Raw genomic sequence first — 16,248 nt, forward strand, 5'->3', positions numbered from 1 at the left:
GCCGACAGGGAAGTAAAGGCTAGGGTTGGGTATAGACAGGAGTAGATAAAAGGAGGTCCTCTCTCTAGTGTCAGTGATCTAGTCTGTTCTGTACTAGAGTAGTTTGGTGGAGGGCCTCCCTCTAGTGTCAGTGATCTAGTCTGCTCCGTACTACAGTAGTTTGGTGGAGGTCCTCCCTCTAGTATCAATGATCTAGTCTGTTCTGTACTAGAGTAGTTTGGTGGAGGTCCTCCCTCTAGTGTCAGTGATCTAGTCTGTTCTGTACTAGAGTAGTTTGATGGAGGTCCTCCCTCTAGTGTCAGTGATCTAGTCTGCTCTGTACTAGAGTAATTTGGTGGAGGTCCTCCCTCTAGTGTCAGTGATCTAGTCTGTTCTGTACTAGAGTAGTTTGGTGGAGGTCCTCCCTCTAGTGTCAGTGATCTAGTCTGTTCTGTACTACAGTAGTTTGATGGAGGTCCTCCCTCTAGTGTCAGTGATCTAGTCTGCTCTGTACTAGAGTAGTTTGGTGGAGGTCCTCCCTCTAGTGTCAGTGATCTAGTCTGCTCTGTACTACAGTAGTTTGGTGGAGGTCCTCCCTCTAGTGTCAATGATCTAGTCTGTTCTGTACTACAGTAGTTTGATGGAGGTCCTCCCTCTAGTGTCAGTGATCTAGTCTGTTCTGTACTACAGTAGTTTGGTGGAGGTCCTCCCTCTAGTGTCAATGATCTAGTCTGTTCTGTACTAGAGTAGTTTGGTGGAGGTCCTCCCTCTAGTGTCAGTGATCTAGTCTGTTCTGTACTACAGTAGTTTGATGGAGGTCCTCCCTCTAGTGTCAGTGATCTAGTCTGTTCTGTACTACAGTAGTTTGGTGTAGGTCCTCCCTCTAGTGTCAATGATCTAGTCTGTTCTGTACTAGAGTAGTTTGGTGGAGGTCCTCCCTCTAGTGTCAGTGATCTAGTCTGTTCTGTACTACAGTAGTTTGATGGAGGTCCTCCCTCTAGTGTCAGTGATCTAGTCTGTTCTGTACTACAGTAGTTTGGTGGAGGTCCTCCCTCTAGTGTCAGTGATCTAGTCTGCTCTGTACTACAGTAGTTTGGTGGAGGTCCTCCCTCTAGTGTCAGTGATCTAGTCTGTTCAGTGTAGAATGGAGTTGTTAGGGTGCATTCACATGACCAAGAGCGAACTGGGTGCAACTCGTATTGCACAGTACATGCAGACCCCATCCATGTGCTGTGCAATATGCGGGAGACCGTCCATACATCCGCATGTTCTATTTTTTTTGCGAGATCCTTATCCTTACTACCTTTTTTGGTGGGCTTGTTTTAATGTGGAAAACCTATTGCCTACATTGCCTTAATATTTCCCATAAACGGACCTCTTTAAATCTCTGCTTTCTTCCTCATTCGGTCTTTTCTCAACTGCGGGTCAGACAATGTAGTTTACCTCATTGATTGTACATGTGGGCTACAATAGGCAGGCAGGTATATACAGGCCCTACACAGTCAATGTAATCAACATAGGTCCAATCTACTATATGCTCTACATGGCATATCACGCTATTTTACCCTTGCACATAACTCTGATATTAAACAGCTGTCCTTCCACCTATGGAGCAGATCCCCTCCTTATCTCATACTACATCTTCATGTTTCAGACAACTTGAAGTCTTCTAGATTTTTAAGCTGTGCACTTTAGTCTCCGATGGCCTGAAGAAGATCATCAAATTTGGGTTTTACCATTTGTGTCATTTATTATCCCATTATTTGCTCTGGCTCCCTTTTTTCCCCTCTATCCTTTCCTTTTCTTCCGGTCATTCACTTTTTAATCGTTCTATTCTATTCATCCATTCATTTTTTACTCATTCCTATACCTTTGTCACATGGTTTATGTCCTTATACTTTGTTATACTATACACCTATATTCAATATTTCACTTGTAAGGCAGTTTCATATCTGTCCTCAGTCGCCCTCCGTCCATTTATCACTAGACCTGCTGGCATTCTCTCATCTGGACACGTTGCTTGTGATATCCCTATATTTAATAGTTCCTCATAAATGATATCACAATACATATCTGGATTACTTTTTAGCCTCTTCTACTCCTCCTCTGTTGCCCTCTTTTTCTTTAATGTATATATACTGTCACAATTATAGATTTCTACTTATACTATATTTTTACATTGATTATTCCCTTTTTTGCTCGCTGTCGCCCTCTATCTATTCATTAATAGAATTGTCGGCACTTTCTCATGTGAAATAAACAATATTCGTTTCCTATTATCTGTATAATCAGATTTGGCACATATTCCTTACGGATTTCACCTTTAATTTCTTTCATCTATTTATTTCTTCATTTAACTACTGAATTTGTGCCTTTACATCTCACGAAGTCCGCCTAGCCTTTGATCACGATGGATTAGATTGCCAGCAACATACTTGGTCTTGTCTTCATCGCAATACTTTTGCTTTTATCAGCCTTATGTTTATTATTTGAGTGGCTAATAACGGTTTTCATATATTGTTGTATACAACATATCTATGTGTTTCTCTTGATCTGATGTACCAACTCCGCCGATTACTGATCCAGCCGCCCTCCTACATTTATTCTAGCATTTCTAGCATTGTATGTATATTTAAACATAATGGGCACATGCTATTATTTTACATGTTATGCCGTTAATTTCACAATGATTCATTTGAATACCTTTATTGTGGATATGTGCCTATTGTGCTCATATGATCTGTTAGATGCCCAGCGTGGTCATATGTCCTCCATGACGTCACCCACCCTCTTATCAGCGTTTAAATATTTTTTTGGTTTTGTATTCTACAATAAAGGCCAGGTGAATATGTCACTGCGGCGCCGAAACTCGTAGCCTGTACTTCCCCCTGTGTCCTCAATCCGTGTGCCAATTGCCCCTTGTTTCTCTTCTTTCCTTGGATCTGCACGGACCCATGCTCATTCATTAGGGAGGCTGCTGCTCTTGGGACAGACCACTTGCCAGACACCATTTGTTTCCTTTTGTCAAATGGACCTTGTTATTACAGTACTTCACTATGGAGCGTGGTTTTCTTTGTCCTCATTAGTTCATCTATGAACCTCTATTTCCCTTCCACAGAGTGGTGGCTCAGCAGTTAGCACTGTTGCCTTGCAGTGCTCGAGTCCTAGGTTCAAATCTGACAAGGAGTTTGCATGTTCTCCCTGTGTTTGTGTGGGTTTCTTCTCACAAGTAGTGCATACATTTATTGAAGGAGTGAATATTGTCAAGTTTAAAACATAACCTTAGTAATAAGGGTGAGCTTCAAAGAGAACGGACAAACTGTGCCTGAATATCCCCAGGAAATAAATGCAGCAACATGCAAAGCGATCGCCCTAAAAACATTCAAGTTCACCCTAAAGAGTAAACTCCTGTGGACAGTCAGCAGCGTACACGGAAAATCGAACCTAGTTGTATGGACGGGTCTACAGGAGCAGTAAGATCCATCACTAATATCACCTTTATCGCCACTGAAGTTTGTTTTGCCATAGGTTATCATCTTATGGGCTTATTCAGACAGGCGTATATCGGTCAAGGTTTTCATGCCCAGCCGATATACGCTATCCCTCTCTGCAAGGGGAGGAGTCGGGCCTGGCCGGGAGCAGTGCACCAAGCTCCTGCGCCCTCTCCGCCATTCTCCACTGCTTGAAATGGGAGGGGGCGGAACTTATCTCCGCCCCCGTACCTCCCATTGCCGGCAGTGGCGAGGGGCGGAGAGGGCGTGGGAGCTTGGTGCACTGCTCCCCACCAGGCCCGCCTCCTCCCCTTGGAGAGAGGGGCAGCGTATATCAGCTGGGTATGAAAACCCGACTGATATATGCCTGACTGAATAAGCCCTATGGCTGTGCTTTAAATTACTTTTTTCATACAAGTGACAACTATCATCATCTATTTTTGACATGCTGGATTTTGATAAACTCCTTGTGAATTATTGAGGCATCATATATTTTAACCCTATCTTAGTAAAGGTTATATTTTAAACTTGACCTTTTCCCTATCTTGATGTATTTGGTGGATTCGTAGTATAGGATTCATACTACCCTGTAAGGATCCTTTGGAATCTTTTGCATACATTTATTGATGAAAAGGAGGAAGCATCATGTTGGCTCAGTGGTTAGCACTGCTGCCTTGCAGCACTGGGGTCCTAGGTTCAACCCTTCATGACAGATTAGGGGTGTTTAGGAAAATGTATGAACATATGGGAGGACAGATAACATGGACGTACCAGTCATGGAGCCTCTCACCTGACCACCACCAGCACAGGACATGACGGAGGTGAATAACGTTGCCAAGTCTATAACTACACAATACAAACCAGTTTCTTACTGTGACACAGATCCAGATACTGATTATGCAAAAGTGTTTTTGTTATTTTCACAGAAAAATGAAGATATCGCACACTGCGCTGTATCAAACCATTTATTTGTACATATAGGAATGGGTGCAGGGATCGTAGAAGAGGGTAACAGCCGATGCGGACACTTTAGGACCTTCCAAGAGACTGATCCACAGCCTAATGATTTAGAAGAAAAAGAGAGACATTACATCATACATTGTGTTTTCACGCCATAAATTCAGAAACCTTGTAAGACATTCAACCAGTTAGTGATCACCCCAAGCCAAGACCATTATTAAAGGGGTTTCCAGGGAAATACTATTGATGATCTATCATCAGGATAGGTCATCAATAGTTAATTGGCTGGGTTCCGTCGCTCGGGACCCCGACCAATCAGCTGAGCGGGCGCATGTTGTCAGCGTTGCAATAACACAGTGGTCGGAGCAGAAGCCTCCATGTAACGGCAGGCAAAGCTCTCATTGAAATCAAAGGGAGCCGAGCCTGCAGTTAGAAGCGCCGGCCACTGCGTGAGAGGTTGGCACGGAGACTTCCACTGGAAACTATTTAGATTTACAAATATAATAATAATAGTAATCTTTATTTGTATAGCGCCAACATATTCCGCAGCTCTTACATAGACAGGGGGAATACAGAAAGACAAAAGTACAAAAATTACAGAACCACGGTTACATAGTAATCAGTTGATGGAAACAGTAGGGGTGAGGGTCCTGCTCCAACGAGCTTACATGCTACAAGTAATGGGGTGATACAGAAGGTAAACGGACGGAGATGTGCACGGTATGGCGAGGTGAGGAGTGAGGGGTGATATACACATAGACAATGGTCAGACATTTGGCCGTGTGACGACAGAATCGTTATGACTGCAGGAGCGGTTTATGACGGCTAGCAGAAATTGCAGTCAATAGGTCAGGGAGCATGTTATCAGGCGGCGTATAGAGGAGTTTGTACGATGACAGGTAAACGTTACACGTGGTAAGACATTCTTATTGCTTGTAAAATTGTTCTTCAAATCATATTACAGCTCAAGGACCCTTTTACATGGGCTGATAATTGGGAATGAACATTCGTGTTGCTGGTCATTGCCTACTGTAGACATCCCAGCGATCAGCTAACAAACGCGTAAACATTGGATGTGCTGCTGACAATAATGGACGTGGGCACTGGAGCATTCATAAGTCATGAATGATTGTTTGTACAGCCGTTCATCCCCAACAACTGTCCAGTGTAAAAGTTGCTCAAACCAGCGCCAATCAACTTGCTAGATTGCTGATTGGCACTTGTTATGGGTAATTTATCTGCCCGTGTAAAAACAATAATAAATCAAACACTTTCTATAATCAGTCAAGCGAGTTTCAAATTGAATCTCAAATTCTCATTTGCAACAACTCTGTTGTCAGTGGACCTAATACTTTCCATAGCTGATGGACTTGTTATAAGTTATTTTAAGGGGTAACTATACTTTTGCAAACTTCCCAACATGTCATAGTGGTATATTAGAAGTTTTGATCAATGGGATCTGGGTGCTAAGACTCCTGACGATCTCTAAATTGAAGGGGCAGCAGCTTCTCTGCACACTGGCTGTGATCGGCATCCAGTGTTACGGGCTCATTGACTTTCTATTGAGCCTGTACACCATTGAAAGAAGTGGTGATCACGCATAGAACTCAGATAAGCACTTCTGCCTCTTGGACTTAGCGCTTGATGGAGGTCTCAGACCCAGACTTCCACTGATAAAACTTTTAACATGTCACTGTGACAGGTTAGAAGTTTGGTAAATGCTTAGTCATACGTTAAAAAAGATAAGGATTCACAATACCTGTTGTTCTCTTTCATTCCATACAAAAATGGGAACAGAGTGGCGCGTTCCTGTGGCATCCCATGCATTCAACACAAAACTGACAGATCCGTCGTGGAGGGTGAGCTGCCTCTTCACAGTTATCTTACCATCGGGGAACACGCGGAAGCGGGTGTCATCGGGGGAGTAGAGTGCCCGGTTATTTTCAGAGCAGGAAGTAAAAGTCACTAAAATGGATGATGAAAAATATACTGTAGGTTATCAACATTTATAATTTTGTAATGTATAATTATCAATTATCGTTCAAATTCACACGATTCAATGATTTTTAAATGATAATCGTTCCGTGTAAAAGGGCCCTCAGTTTCGTGATTCTTGGCTTTGACCCGATTCTTTTTATGCATCTAATATTTCCAACATACATTTTGTACTAAAATATTTTATAAATTGCATCCACAGAGAGGAGAGCAAGCCATTCCCTGACAGAAAGGGATCTTTTTTCACAACTGCATGACTACTCTGTCCATATCTAGTCCTGTAGATTGGATTTCTTTAAAAGAGTTTTATCAATACACCCAAAATTTTTTCAAACAGCTGGCCTCGGTTTAAAATAAAAGAAAACAGACTATACTTACCTCTCTTTGACCCCCCGGGACGCACCAGAGCAGCTGCTATTACCCCAGCCTCTAAATGTATGGCTGACAGAAGTCAGGTGACCTTTGAGACCGATCAGAAGCCACAGTGTCACAGTTCCAAACTCCCGACGTCATGGTGCCCAAGATATGAGCGCTAATGTCAGGAGTTTGGACAGTGATCCTGCAACCTCTGATTGGCTATAGTGGTCACCTGATTTTCACTGGCCATATACTCCTCAGATGGGTCTTGGGGGGCCGAAGAGAAGCAAGTATAGTCTGGGTTTTTATTTTATGCCATTCCCAGCTGCATGAAATTTTTTTTTAGTAATGGTAAAACCCCTCTAATCTATGCAGATGACACTTTTATAGAAATACTAGGCTTCTGAGATACTTTTTGATATGTGCTTATGTTGAACACTATTGGCTGGTGGATATTACTAATCCCACCTCTCACTATGCTCTGCACAGGCCATCATAGGATGTATAACCTACATCCCTGGAGATTTAGCATGACACTGCGGGGCCATAGCAGAGCTATTCCAAGGTCCACCACTTAACAATAACACTGTATGTTTAGTACATAGTGTAGTTGCCCAGCGGGTACTACAGAACACACGCAGCACACTTGTCCTGTCTCACCTGTCTGTATGACATCCCTGGATACAGAAGGTTTCATCTGTCGGAGAGACCCTTTGTCTCCCCTTCTGCTTTAAGCTAGAGCCCATCACTGAAGTCAGCTGGCCTCTCATTGGCTGACAGTCAGATTTAATCTCACTGGTGCAGAGCCCTAAGGGCGGGAAACAAACATACAAGTCCCTATGCCAGTGGGAGAGAGGGTAGAGAGAGAGAGATGATAAAAGGAAGTTACGTGGAGCAGTAAGCAGACTCAGCCAGGGGAACATAAGGAGAAGGTTGCAGTTCCGTGGTCAAAAAGGAGGAGTATTCAGCGAGTTATTCCTAGCGAAGGTAGAGTGTGGTGTACCACCCGCTCCCTTGTTATTTTACAGCACATTTCCAGAAGACCCTTTCAACGGCGCATCTTCATCAAACAGTGAGTTACAGCTACCCGGTGAAATCAAAGACAGGATCAGCATATAGTCACTGGTCTCCCTGCTTCACCAATAGACCTTCAGGTAAAGCAAACTTAAATCTGTACATCTAACTTCACTAGTGGGGAAAACTGTCTAATAAATCAGTCTTCAGCTAAATAATAGAGAGAGCGTTGAAAACCACTGAATCATCAAATCAATCTTACTGCATCTTGCCTGTCTTATATTGCATCCTTGTTCACCTGAGATAAAGACCTCCGCAGAAAGTTGTAACGTTAACCTGTTGTTTACCAATACCAAAGTTAGTAAAACTGCTCACTCTTAGTTTACTAAGCTATACTGGACTGGTCTCTGTTATTTCTGCATCATCATCATCCGGAGTGTCCAAATAGAGTGTAACGTCACCATGACAACAAAAGGCCTCCGGCCATACCAACTGCAGGTGCATTGGGGTGTTACACATAGAAATGAAGCTCTTGCTATTCTCTATATGGGAGGGGGGCCTGCAAATGCAATTGCTACGCTACTGCATATGACAAGAGCCGAGCTTCGGTCCTGGTGACATGGTGCATTCAAGGTAATCATCTACCTGGTGGTCAGTTTGAAGCCTCTAGCGCAGATCTGGCAAGAAATCCTAGATGTTATAGCACAAGATACTCTGCCATTTCATCCTTGAGAATTTCTTTCTGCATGCCAGAAGCTAAACAGACCCCAGAATATTCAATGGGGTCTGTTCTATGCCACCCGGGTATAACATATGCCGAATCCGGCATTTCAGGCTTTTCTATTGTTCGGGCCAGAGATGGAACAGAACAACACAAACCAATGACAGCAGCGTGAAACTAGTTGAGGGATTTAGCTTGACTCTTGATTAGGGCCAACTGGAAAAACAGCTGCTTTGCAGAGTAACAACCATCTATATGCAGCCATTTCTCCCCAGTAACAACCCAGTAAAAGGCTAATTTATAATTCCCTCTCCAGAAAGTGCTACATATTTACTAACCTATTTACTGCCCCATTATACCACTTCCCCCAGTGCCTGTAATGTACAGAAAAGCAGCAGACTATCAATCCTCAACGATCACTGAGATGTTTTCCATCCAGCTCCGGAAAACCTCGGAATGTGAGTCTGAATTCCTTTTGAGGTTTGTATGGAATTTATTACAGAGATGTCCAGATGTACAGTAATTAAAGGGGTACTCCCATTTTATAGCACCGGGATTTGCCATCACTCTATCATCATATGGGTTCAGCCTTTGAGACCCCCACCAATCCTGAGAATGAAGAGGCCACTGCACCGTGGCCCTTTCTATTATGTTTGCCTGCACAGCAGTGCCGCGGCCGCCTTCTGTGCCAGGGAGAAGGTTGCACAGATGATGGGGCAATGCTGTAGTTTTCTGTACAGATGTGTGGCGGAGGGGCTGCTGTGTGGGGAAAAACTTATATGCAGTACTGCAGCCCCTTCATTCTCAGTGAATGCCTAGATAGTTAGACTCTCATAATTATGAAGGGATGGCATGTCCTAGTCAGGATACCCCTTTATAAAGGATAATAAGTATGAGCTTATAAAGGTGCGTCTTATAAAAAGAGCTGTTTGTATCATATGTATGTATGTGATCCTGGAGGATCTCATCACTGGAGATATGTGAGGTAAATGGGGCAGGAGGGCTTTCTGGACTTTCTGTAACTCATCTAATTGGGATACATCATTGTTAGCCTGGAACGACTGATAAGAGGGGGCAACAGACAGCATTTAAAAAAGTTTTCAAGGACTATAATATGCGGTCACTCACTGGACCCTTCCGATCAGCAGAATTACTGTTTCCATAGGCACAGTGCCATGCATATGGTTGTGAAATAGTACCAGTTTGAAGGAACACTCTGAACAAAATGAGTGTACTGTGTTATGCCTAGAGCACGACCTCACGGGCATTCTTTAAAGCGTAACCAAAGTTTTTACAAACTTCTGACATGTTCGTTTTGATCAGTGGAGGACTGGGTGCTGAGGCCCCAACTGATCACTAAGAAGCTGAGCGCTGTGCCCATTTGTCTGTCACTGTGAACAGTGTACGGACCAGTGACGGAAACAGCCGAATAGACACAAACGCTCAGATGAGCGCTTCTACTAAATGCTACTAGTCTCAACACCCAGACCCCTACCAACCAAAACTTCAAACACGTCACTATAACATATCAGAAGTTTGCAAAAAAATAAGTTTAGTTGCCCTTTACATCCCTTTGTCATATACCATTTCTCAGGCCCTGCATAAATAAGTGTATTCTTCAAAGTTAGCATTAAAGTCCGCAGCTCGAAAAGAAAAATCTTTTATGCCTAGCTAAATTTGATAGCCAGAGTGCTGCAGCGAACATCTCCCAGATATCAGCTGATCACAGGCACCCAAAATGTGATAAATGGCTGTTCAAACCATAATCGCCCCTTTAAATGTCACTCATACCACAAAATTAGGTGATGAAATCTAAACATCTATGATGTCACTGGCTAGTCTTCACACAATACAATCTGTGATGGATTTGTACAACGTCTTTACCTCTACCGATGATGCGGTTTCTCTCCAGGACTTTACGGGTCACAGAAAAGGCGTAGCGCTGCTCGCTGAAGCCTGGCTCGCATTGTTCCTGGTTCTCTGAGACCGCTATGGACACCTACAACATCAAGACTCAGAACTAGAATATATAAACATGGTGATATTAACTTTTTCACTCAGGGTTGGATTTGCAAGAGTTAGGCTTCATGTCCACAGGCAGGTCGGATCCCGTGCAAGGAAATCCTGCACGGAATCCAGCCTTGCCTGCAGCCAGTGAGCCCTCTTATCTACATTTCTCCAGCACTGGTGTCCACACAGATCCCTCCACTTCCGGGTTCGCTGTATTGTGCATGGTCCTCACGGCTCGCCGTTGGACATGCGCAGTACAGGTTTTATTTTTTCTAATCTCCTGCTTTACCGCGGCATGTCTGCAGTGTCAGCTGTGCGAGTGCTGTGGGCCTGATGGCTTCCATTGACTTCCATAGAAGCCGTCAGTGCGGGAGGCCGCACAAAAATGGAGAATGCTGTGATTTTGTTTTTCCGGACGAAAAGGTCCGCAAAACAAACCCGCATGTTTTAATTGATTTGCGGACGTCCATGCATCTCTATGGGCGACTTGATTTAAGGATCTCCGCAAATCAAACCCGCCTGTGGATACTGGGCCTTATGAAACCTGTAGTCCCACCCTAGCTAGAAAGAGACAGGCTAGTCATATATATTGCACTTCGGACCTCATAACCACACATTTACAGTATGTACAAGAAACCCCCAATATAAATTCATAGTACCCTCTTCTACCCACATGAAGTATTTCTTGATTTTACCTTTATCAGGAGTAGAGAAAGTGCTAGGTGACTGAATCTCATTGTTCCGGAGCTTTCTGAGATGTCGCTCAGTCCTGCTTTTGGGTAGGAGTGAAATAAAGTCTGTCCATCCCTCCTCCTCATCGCACAGGGTGCGGTCACCATCCCCTCCAGCAGTTTGAGCATTTACAGATGTGCAGAAAAGCTGAGCCTGCAGTTTTTGCTTTTGAGGAGGATTCAGCGGCTCCGGGACTTTTCACATGAGCGGAATTTGCTGTCCTGCAGAAAACTCTGCACCAAAATCTGCATAGTAATAGCACCAGATCTTTGGTGCGGATTCCACCTCTTCAAATTAGGGAGTGAATTCTGTAACAATTTCTATGCGAAAATTGATGTGGATTTTGCGCTCTGGATCCGCGGCACGGATTTCTGTTGCGGTTTTACAGGTGGATTCCATACACAAAACACTATATCTCTACAGACACATATCCTGGTGTGTATATATAGAGTAGAAATATATCATATACACACAACACCAGAAAGAACCTGTAAAATCTAATAAATAAGTCAATCACGGCTTGACTCGAAGGGCCCATTCACATGAGTGTATTTTCCGTTCATGCGCTATCTGTGTTTTGACAGGCAGCACACGGGACCATCATAGCCAATTAGGCTGCAGACATTGGTGTTTGTTTTCACCAAGTGTGAAAATGCTGCAGATTTGCAAATTTCGCACAGAATTTCCACATCAAAGCTGCCCCTTCAAACCCCACCCACTTTCTCTGACAGCTATATGCGCCAAAAAATAGTGGCGCAAGAGACTCTTAAACATGGCGCACAACCGATTACCAAATGTTTTAACCACTTAAGTGATGCAATTTTTCGTTTTTTACGTGTTAAAAAAAGTCACTTTTTTAGTAGCAACTTGAATTCTATGATTTTTTCTGTACTTGGGAATGTAATGTTTTTAAAAATATTTAGTGTAGTTTATATGTAGATGTGGTGCAATGGGATGCAGGCAATCCCAGCTGTGATTTTTGGGGAAGGGCTTGAAATACAATACAAAATCATCTCTATTTGGTGTAAAAAATAAAAAAATCTATACTACCTCTCCAAATGGTACTCTAAAAATCATCCCTAGCTTGTGTTAAAAAAACTAAATAAAAAAAAAAATTTATATATATAAACTCTCCTCTCCGCCGCTGTCGGGGTCCGGTGGGTCTTGCCGCTTGGCTCCCACGGCATCCCCAGCTAGCTTGTGTAAAAAAAATATATGTATTTTCACACACATAGGCCGCCTGCAGACAGACGGAAATTCCGCAGCGGGATTTCCGCCCCTGGAAGCTGCCATAGGATTGCGTTAACAAACGCAATCCTATGTAGACGGCTGTGATTTGGCCGCGCAAAATCTCGCACGGCAAACAAATCGTGGCATGCTCTGCGAGCCCCGCACAGAAACGTCACTCACCGGCCGCCGGCTCCACTCTGCACATGCGCCGACATGAAAGAGCCGGGGCCGCGGGAGTAGGTGAGTGTCACGCTGCTCTCTGCAGACGCTCGGATCCGACCCGACCCATCTGCAGGTGGCCATACTCACCTCTCCTCATGCAGAGCTCAGCCAGTCACAAGCAGCACTTGGTCCATTCATTGAGTTCTATGAATGGAGCGAGCGTTGCCAGTGATTGGCTGAGCACTCAGCCAATCAGAGACAGAGCTTTCAGCCGGCGATTTTTAAATCCCCGCTGGCTGAAAGATCTTCAGTACAGAGCCGGGGAGACACGTGGCAAGACACGTTGGACCCCGACAGCGGAGGACAGGTGAGTATATATATATATATATATATATTTGTATTTTTTACACACGTTTGGGATGATTTTTGGGAAGGCTTATATTTCAAGGCCCCTCCCCCCAAAAATCATCACTGCAGGGTGATGTCACAGTTTTCAGCAATGTGGGGATGAAGGAATCCTCTGCCACTGCTGTTACAGCAGTGGCAGCGGATAACGATCATCGCCCATTAATTTCAATGGGGCCTGAGCCGCAGGATGCGCGGGGCCCCAAGGTGCACTTCCATAAACTCAAGGACATCTCTCAAATAATTTTGCAGAACATGGCATTCCCAAAACTCATTTGCCCGCACTCATCAAGCATCTCGGACAGTCTGCATTTGGAATTAGGCCCATGTGCAGGGGCGTAACTATAGGGGAAGCGGTTGGTTCAGGGCCCAGGACCGTTAGGGGGCCCATAAGGCCTCTCTTCTCCATATAGGGAGCCTAGTAGTATGAATCAAGCATTATAGTTGGAGGCCCTGTTACAGGTTTTGCATTGGATACCCCAAATCTTCAAGTTACACTTCTGGGTCTGGGTACAGATGGAGGGGGGCAGGCCCAGCTGAACTTTTGCACCTGGACCCCTGAGCCTTTAGTTACGCCCCTAGCCAATGCTACACAAGAGTATACGTTAGATTTGTGGACCCGTTCACGCGTTCTTATGGTGGTGGCGGGCGCACGTAAAAACGCTTACGCTCGTGGAAAAGACCCCTTAGATGTAGGGATCTTATTTATGCGAAGAGTAGGATAATGTGGATAGCATGATAATAATAATAGTCATAGCAGTATAATGTCAGCAAACAATATAAATACTAGAGTGTTAATAATAATTACAGAGTACAATATAATTAATAACATAATAGTAGTAGTAAGAATAATAGCGGTAACGATAATAAAAGGAAAAAGTTACGAGGGCCAAAAGATGGCGACAAAAAACGATGAAGTCTGTCTCATTATATTGTTGTCCTGCAGTTATGTGCACTTTGTGACATGTTTTGTCTTGTTTTTCAGCCACCCAAAAGGGAAACGTTATCTTTGGCAAAGTCCACCAAAGCCAAAAAGAGCCCTGTTCGGTAGTCCTGTTGGTGGTAGCCGACAGTGACTACCGATTTCTACTGGCTGATGTCGGGGCCTATGGAAGCGCTGCGGATGCTCACATCTTCAGGGCTTCCAGAATGGGTCAGCGGCTTCTTTCCAATCAGCTGGCCCTCCCAGAGCCACAGTTGCTTCCTGGTTCTTCAGTCATAATTGTCGCGGATTAAGGTATGTCCTTACAACCCATGCTCTGCGGCTATTTTCCCACAGAGGGTTGGACTGCAGACGATAAATCTTTAATTAACGACTCATGTGGGTTCGGCATTTCGTCGAATGTGCTTTGAAATTCTTACAAGGAAATGTTGAGTTTTCATGGGCACTATTCAGATGGCGACAGAAAACGGGGAAGTCTGTCTCATTATATTGTTGTCCTGCAGTTATCTGCACTTTGCGACATGTTTTCTCTGTTTTTCAGCCACCCAAAAAGGAAAAGTTATCTTTGACAAAGTCCACCAAAGCAAAAAAGAGCCCTGAAGAACAGGAAATACATAGAAGGGGACTGCATTTTATTTTAGGGGGACTCACTTCATCAGTTCGCTTTTCCCTTAGTTCTGTACGAATGTCTAAATAATTTTTTCTGTGTTGTCATTCCAGATTTCTTGCTACCGGGAAATCATTTGCATCCCTGATGTTTTAGTTCCTGCTGGGGCATATCACCACCAGTGGGACAGTCAAGAGGACCTACAACGTCATTTGGGTGCGTCAGAAGGGGTCCGTGATGTCGCCTCCATCTGTGCATCAATGGTTGGACATCGCTGCAGGTTTTGAAGCAGCGTCACAGTTCCCTAACTGCATCGTCACCCTGGATGGTAAGCACATCCATGTGAAGAAGCCACCACAGTCAGGATCCCGATATTTTAATTACAAACGGTACTGTTTGGTAGTTTTCTTGGCGGTAGCAAACAGTGACTACCAATTTGTACTGGTTGATATCGGGACCTATGGAAGCGCTGCGGATGCTCGCATCTTCAAGGCTTCCAGAATGAGTTAGCGGCTTCTTTCCAATCAGCTGGCCCTCCAAGAGCCACAGCTGCTTCGTAGTTCTTCAGGTTCAACAGTCCCATTCGTAATTGTCGTGGGCTTTAGCCTGTCAACCCATGTTCTGCACCCATTTTCCCGCAGAGGATTGGAAACCAGATGATGAGTCTTTAATGACCAACTGTGTCTTTGGAATTCTTACCAGTAAATGGCGAGTTTTCCTGGGGACTATTAAGATAGAACCCTAAAGCGTGTGCTCCGTAGTTAAAGCTGCCGTGGTTCTGCATAATTTTTGCCAGATCAATGATGCGGGTTGGACGCTTGCGGATGATCCACTGCCAACAACCGCAAGAGTTGCAGGTATGGATCTGAACCAAACGAATATGCCTGCATCTTCAGGACTTCAGGTTAGAAACCACTTCACGGACTACTTCCTGACGCCTCAGCGAGAAGTTCCGTCGCAGCTGGCCTCTATCTATGAAGCCTGAGTAGCGGGAGTTTCTAAACCACGTTTTGTTTTTTTTTTCCCGTCTTCCAAATTATTTTCCATTGGGCCTTATCCACCAAATATATTAATATGAGTCATACATTTGAAATGCACAATAAAGAAAAGAAAGAAGTTACATTTTCGGAAAGGTTTTTCTAATTTTAATGTGACTGTTAAATAATTATCCTGTGGTGGGGCACAGAACCAAGTGGCCCCCAACTCACCACTGACATTTACATCCTGCAGCTGCAGGGTATGTATGAAGGCAGATCACATAGTTATCTCCCATCATATACTGAGGGCACCAGCTGTTTATGACAGTCGATACCCAGCAGCAACAGCTCTGATTGAACGCACGGCCAATCAGAGCCGGTAACCTTTTAAATGCTGCTGTCAATTCTAACAGCAGGATTTTAAAGCCCCAGAATGATATTCAAGACCCATACAGCCATTCGCGATGAGATCGCAGGGAACCATGCGGGTGTCATGGCTTCTGGGGGCCTTCTGAAAGGCCTTAGGGCTGTCATGGCAGAATGCCTATCAGGCCAGCTAGCAGCTTTCCTAGAGTCCTGCTGAGTTATACAGTGGCAAGAAAGCATGGTAAGACTCATCACGAGATTAGGCAGCTGCGCTATAATGGTGACCATGCTGACTGTCA

The 16,248-nt window shown here is 44.2% G+C and overlaps 1 protein-coding gene across 1 annotated transcript; it reads right to left on the reverse strand.

Annotated features, from left to right (window-relative positions):
• Window positions 1–4,422: 4,422 nt before the first annotated feature.
• Window positions 4,423–11,360, reverse strand: LOC136581959 (blastomere cadherin-like). Its single transcript, XM_066582672.1, has 4 exons — window positions 11,223–11,360; window positions 10,402–10,516; window positions 6,190–6,395; window positions 4,423–4,529 (listed from the first exon to the last, which is right to left on the reverse strand). The coding sequence occupies exons 1-4, from the start codon at window positions 11,343–11,345 to the stop codon at window positions 4,500–4,502; spliced, it is 474 nt and encodes a 157-aa protein (XP_066438769.1). The 5' UTR covers window positions 11,346–11,360; the 3' UTR covers window positions 4,423–4,499.
• Window positions 11,361–16,248: the final 4,888 nt, after the last annotated feature.

Source organism: Eleutherodactylus coqui, chromosome 11 (genome assembly GCF_035609145.1).
Source record: "Eleutherodactylus coqui strain aEleCoq1 chromosome 11, aEleCoq1.hap1, whole genome shotgun sequence".
NCBI lineage: Eukaryota > Metazoa > Chordata > Amphibia > Anura > Eleutherodactylidae > Eleutherodactylus > Eleutherodactylus coqui.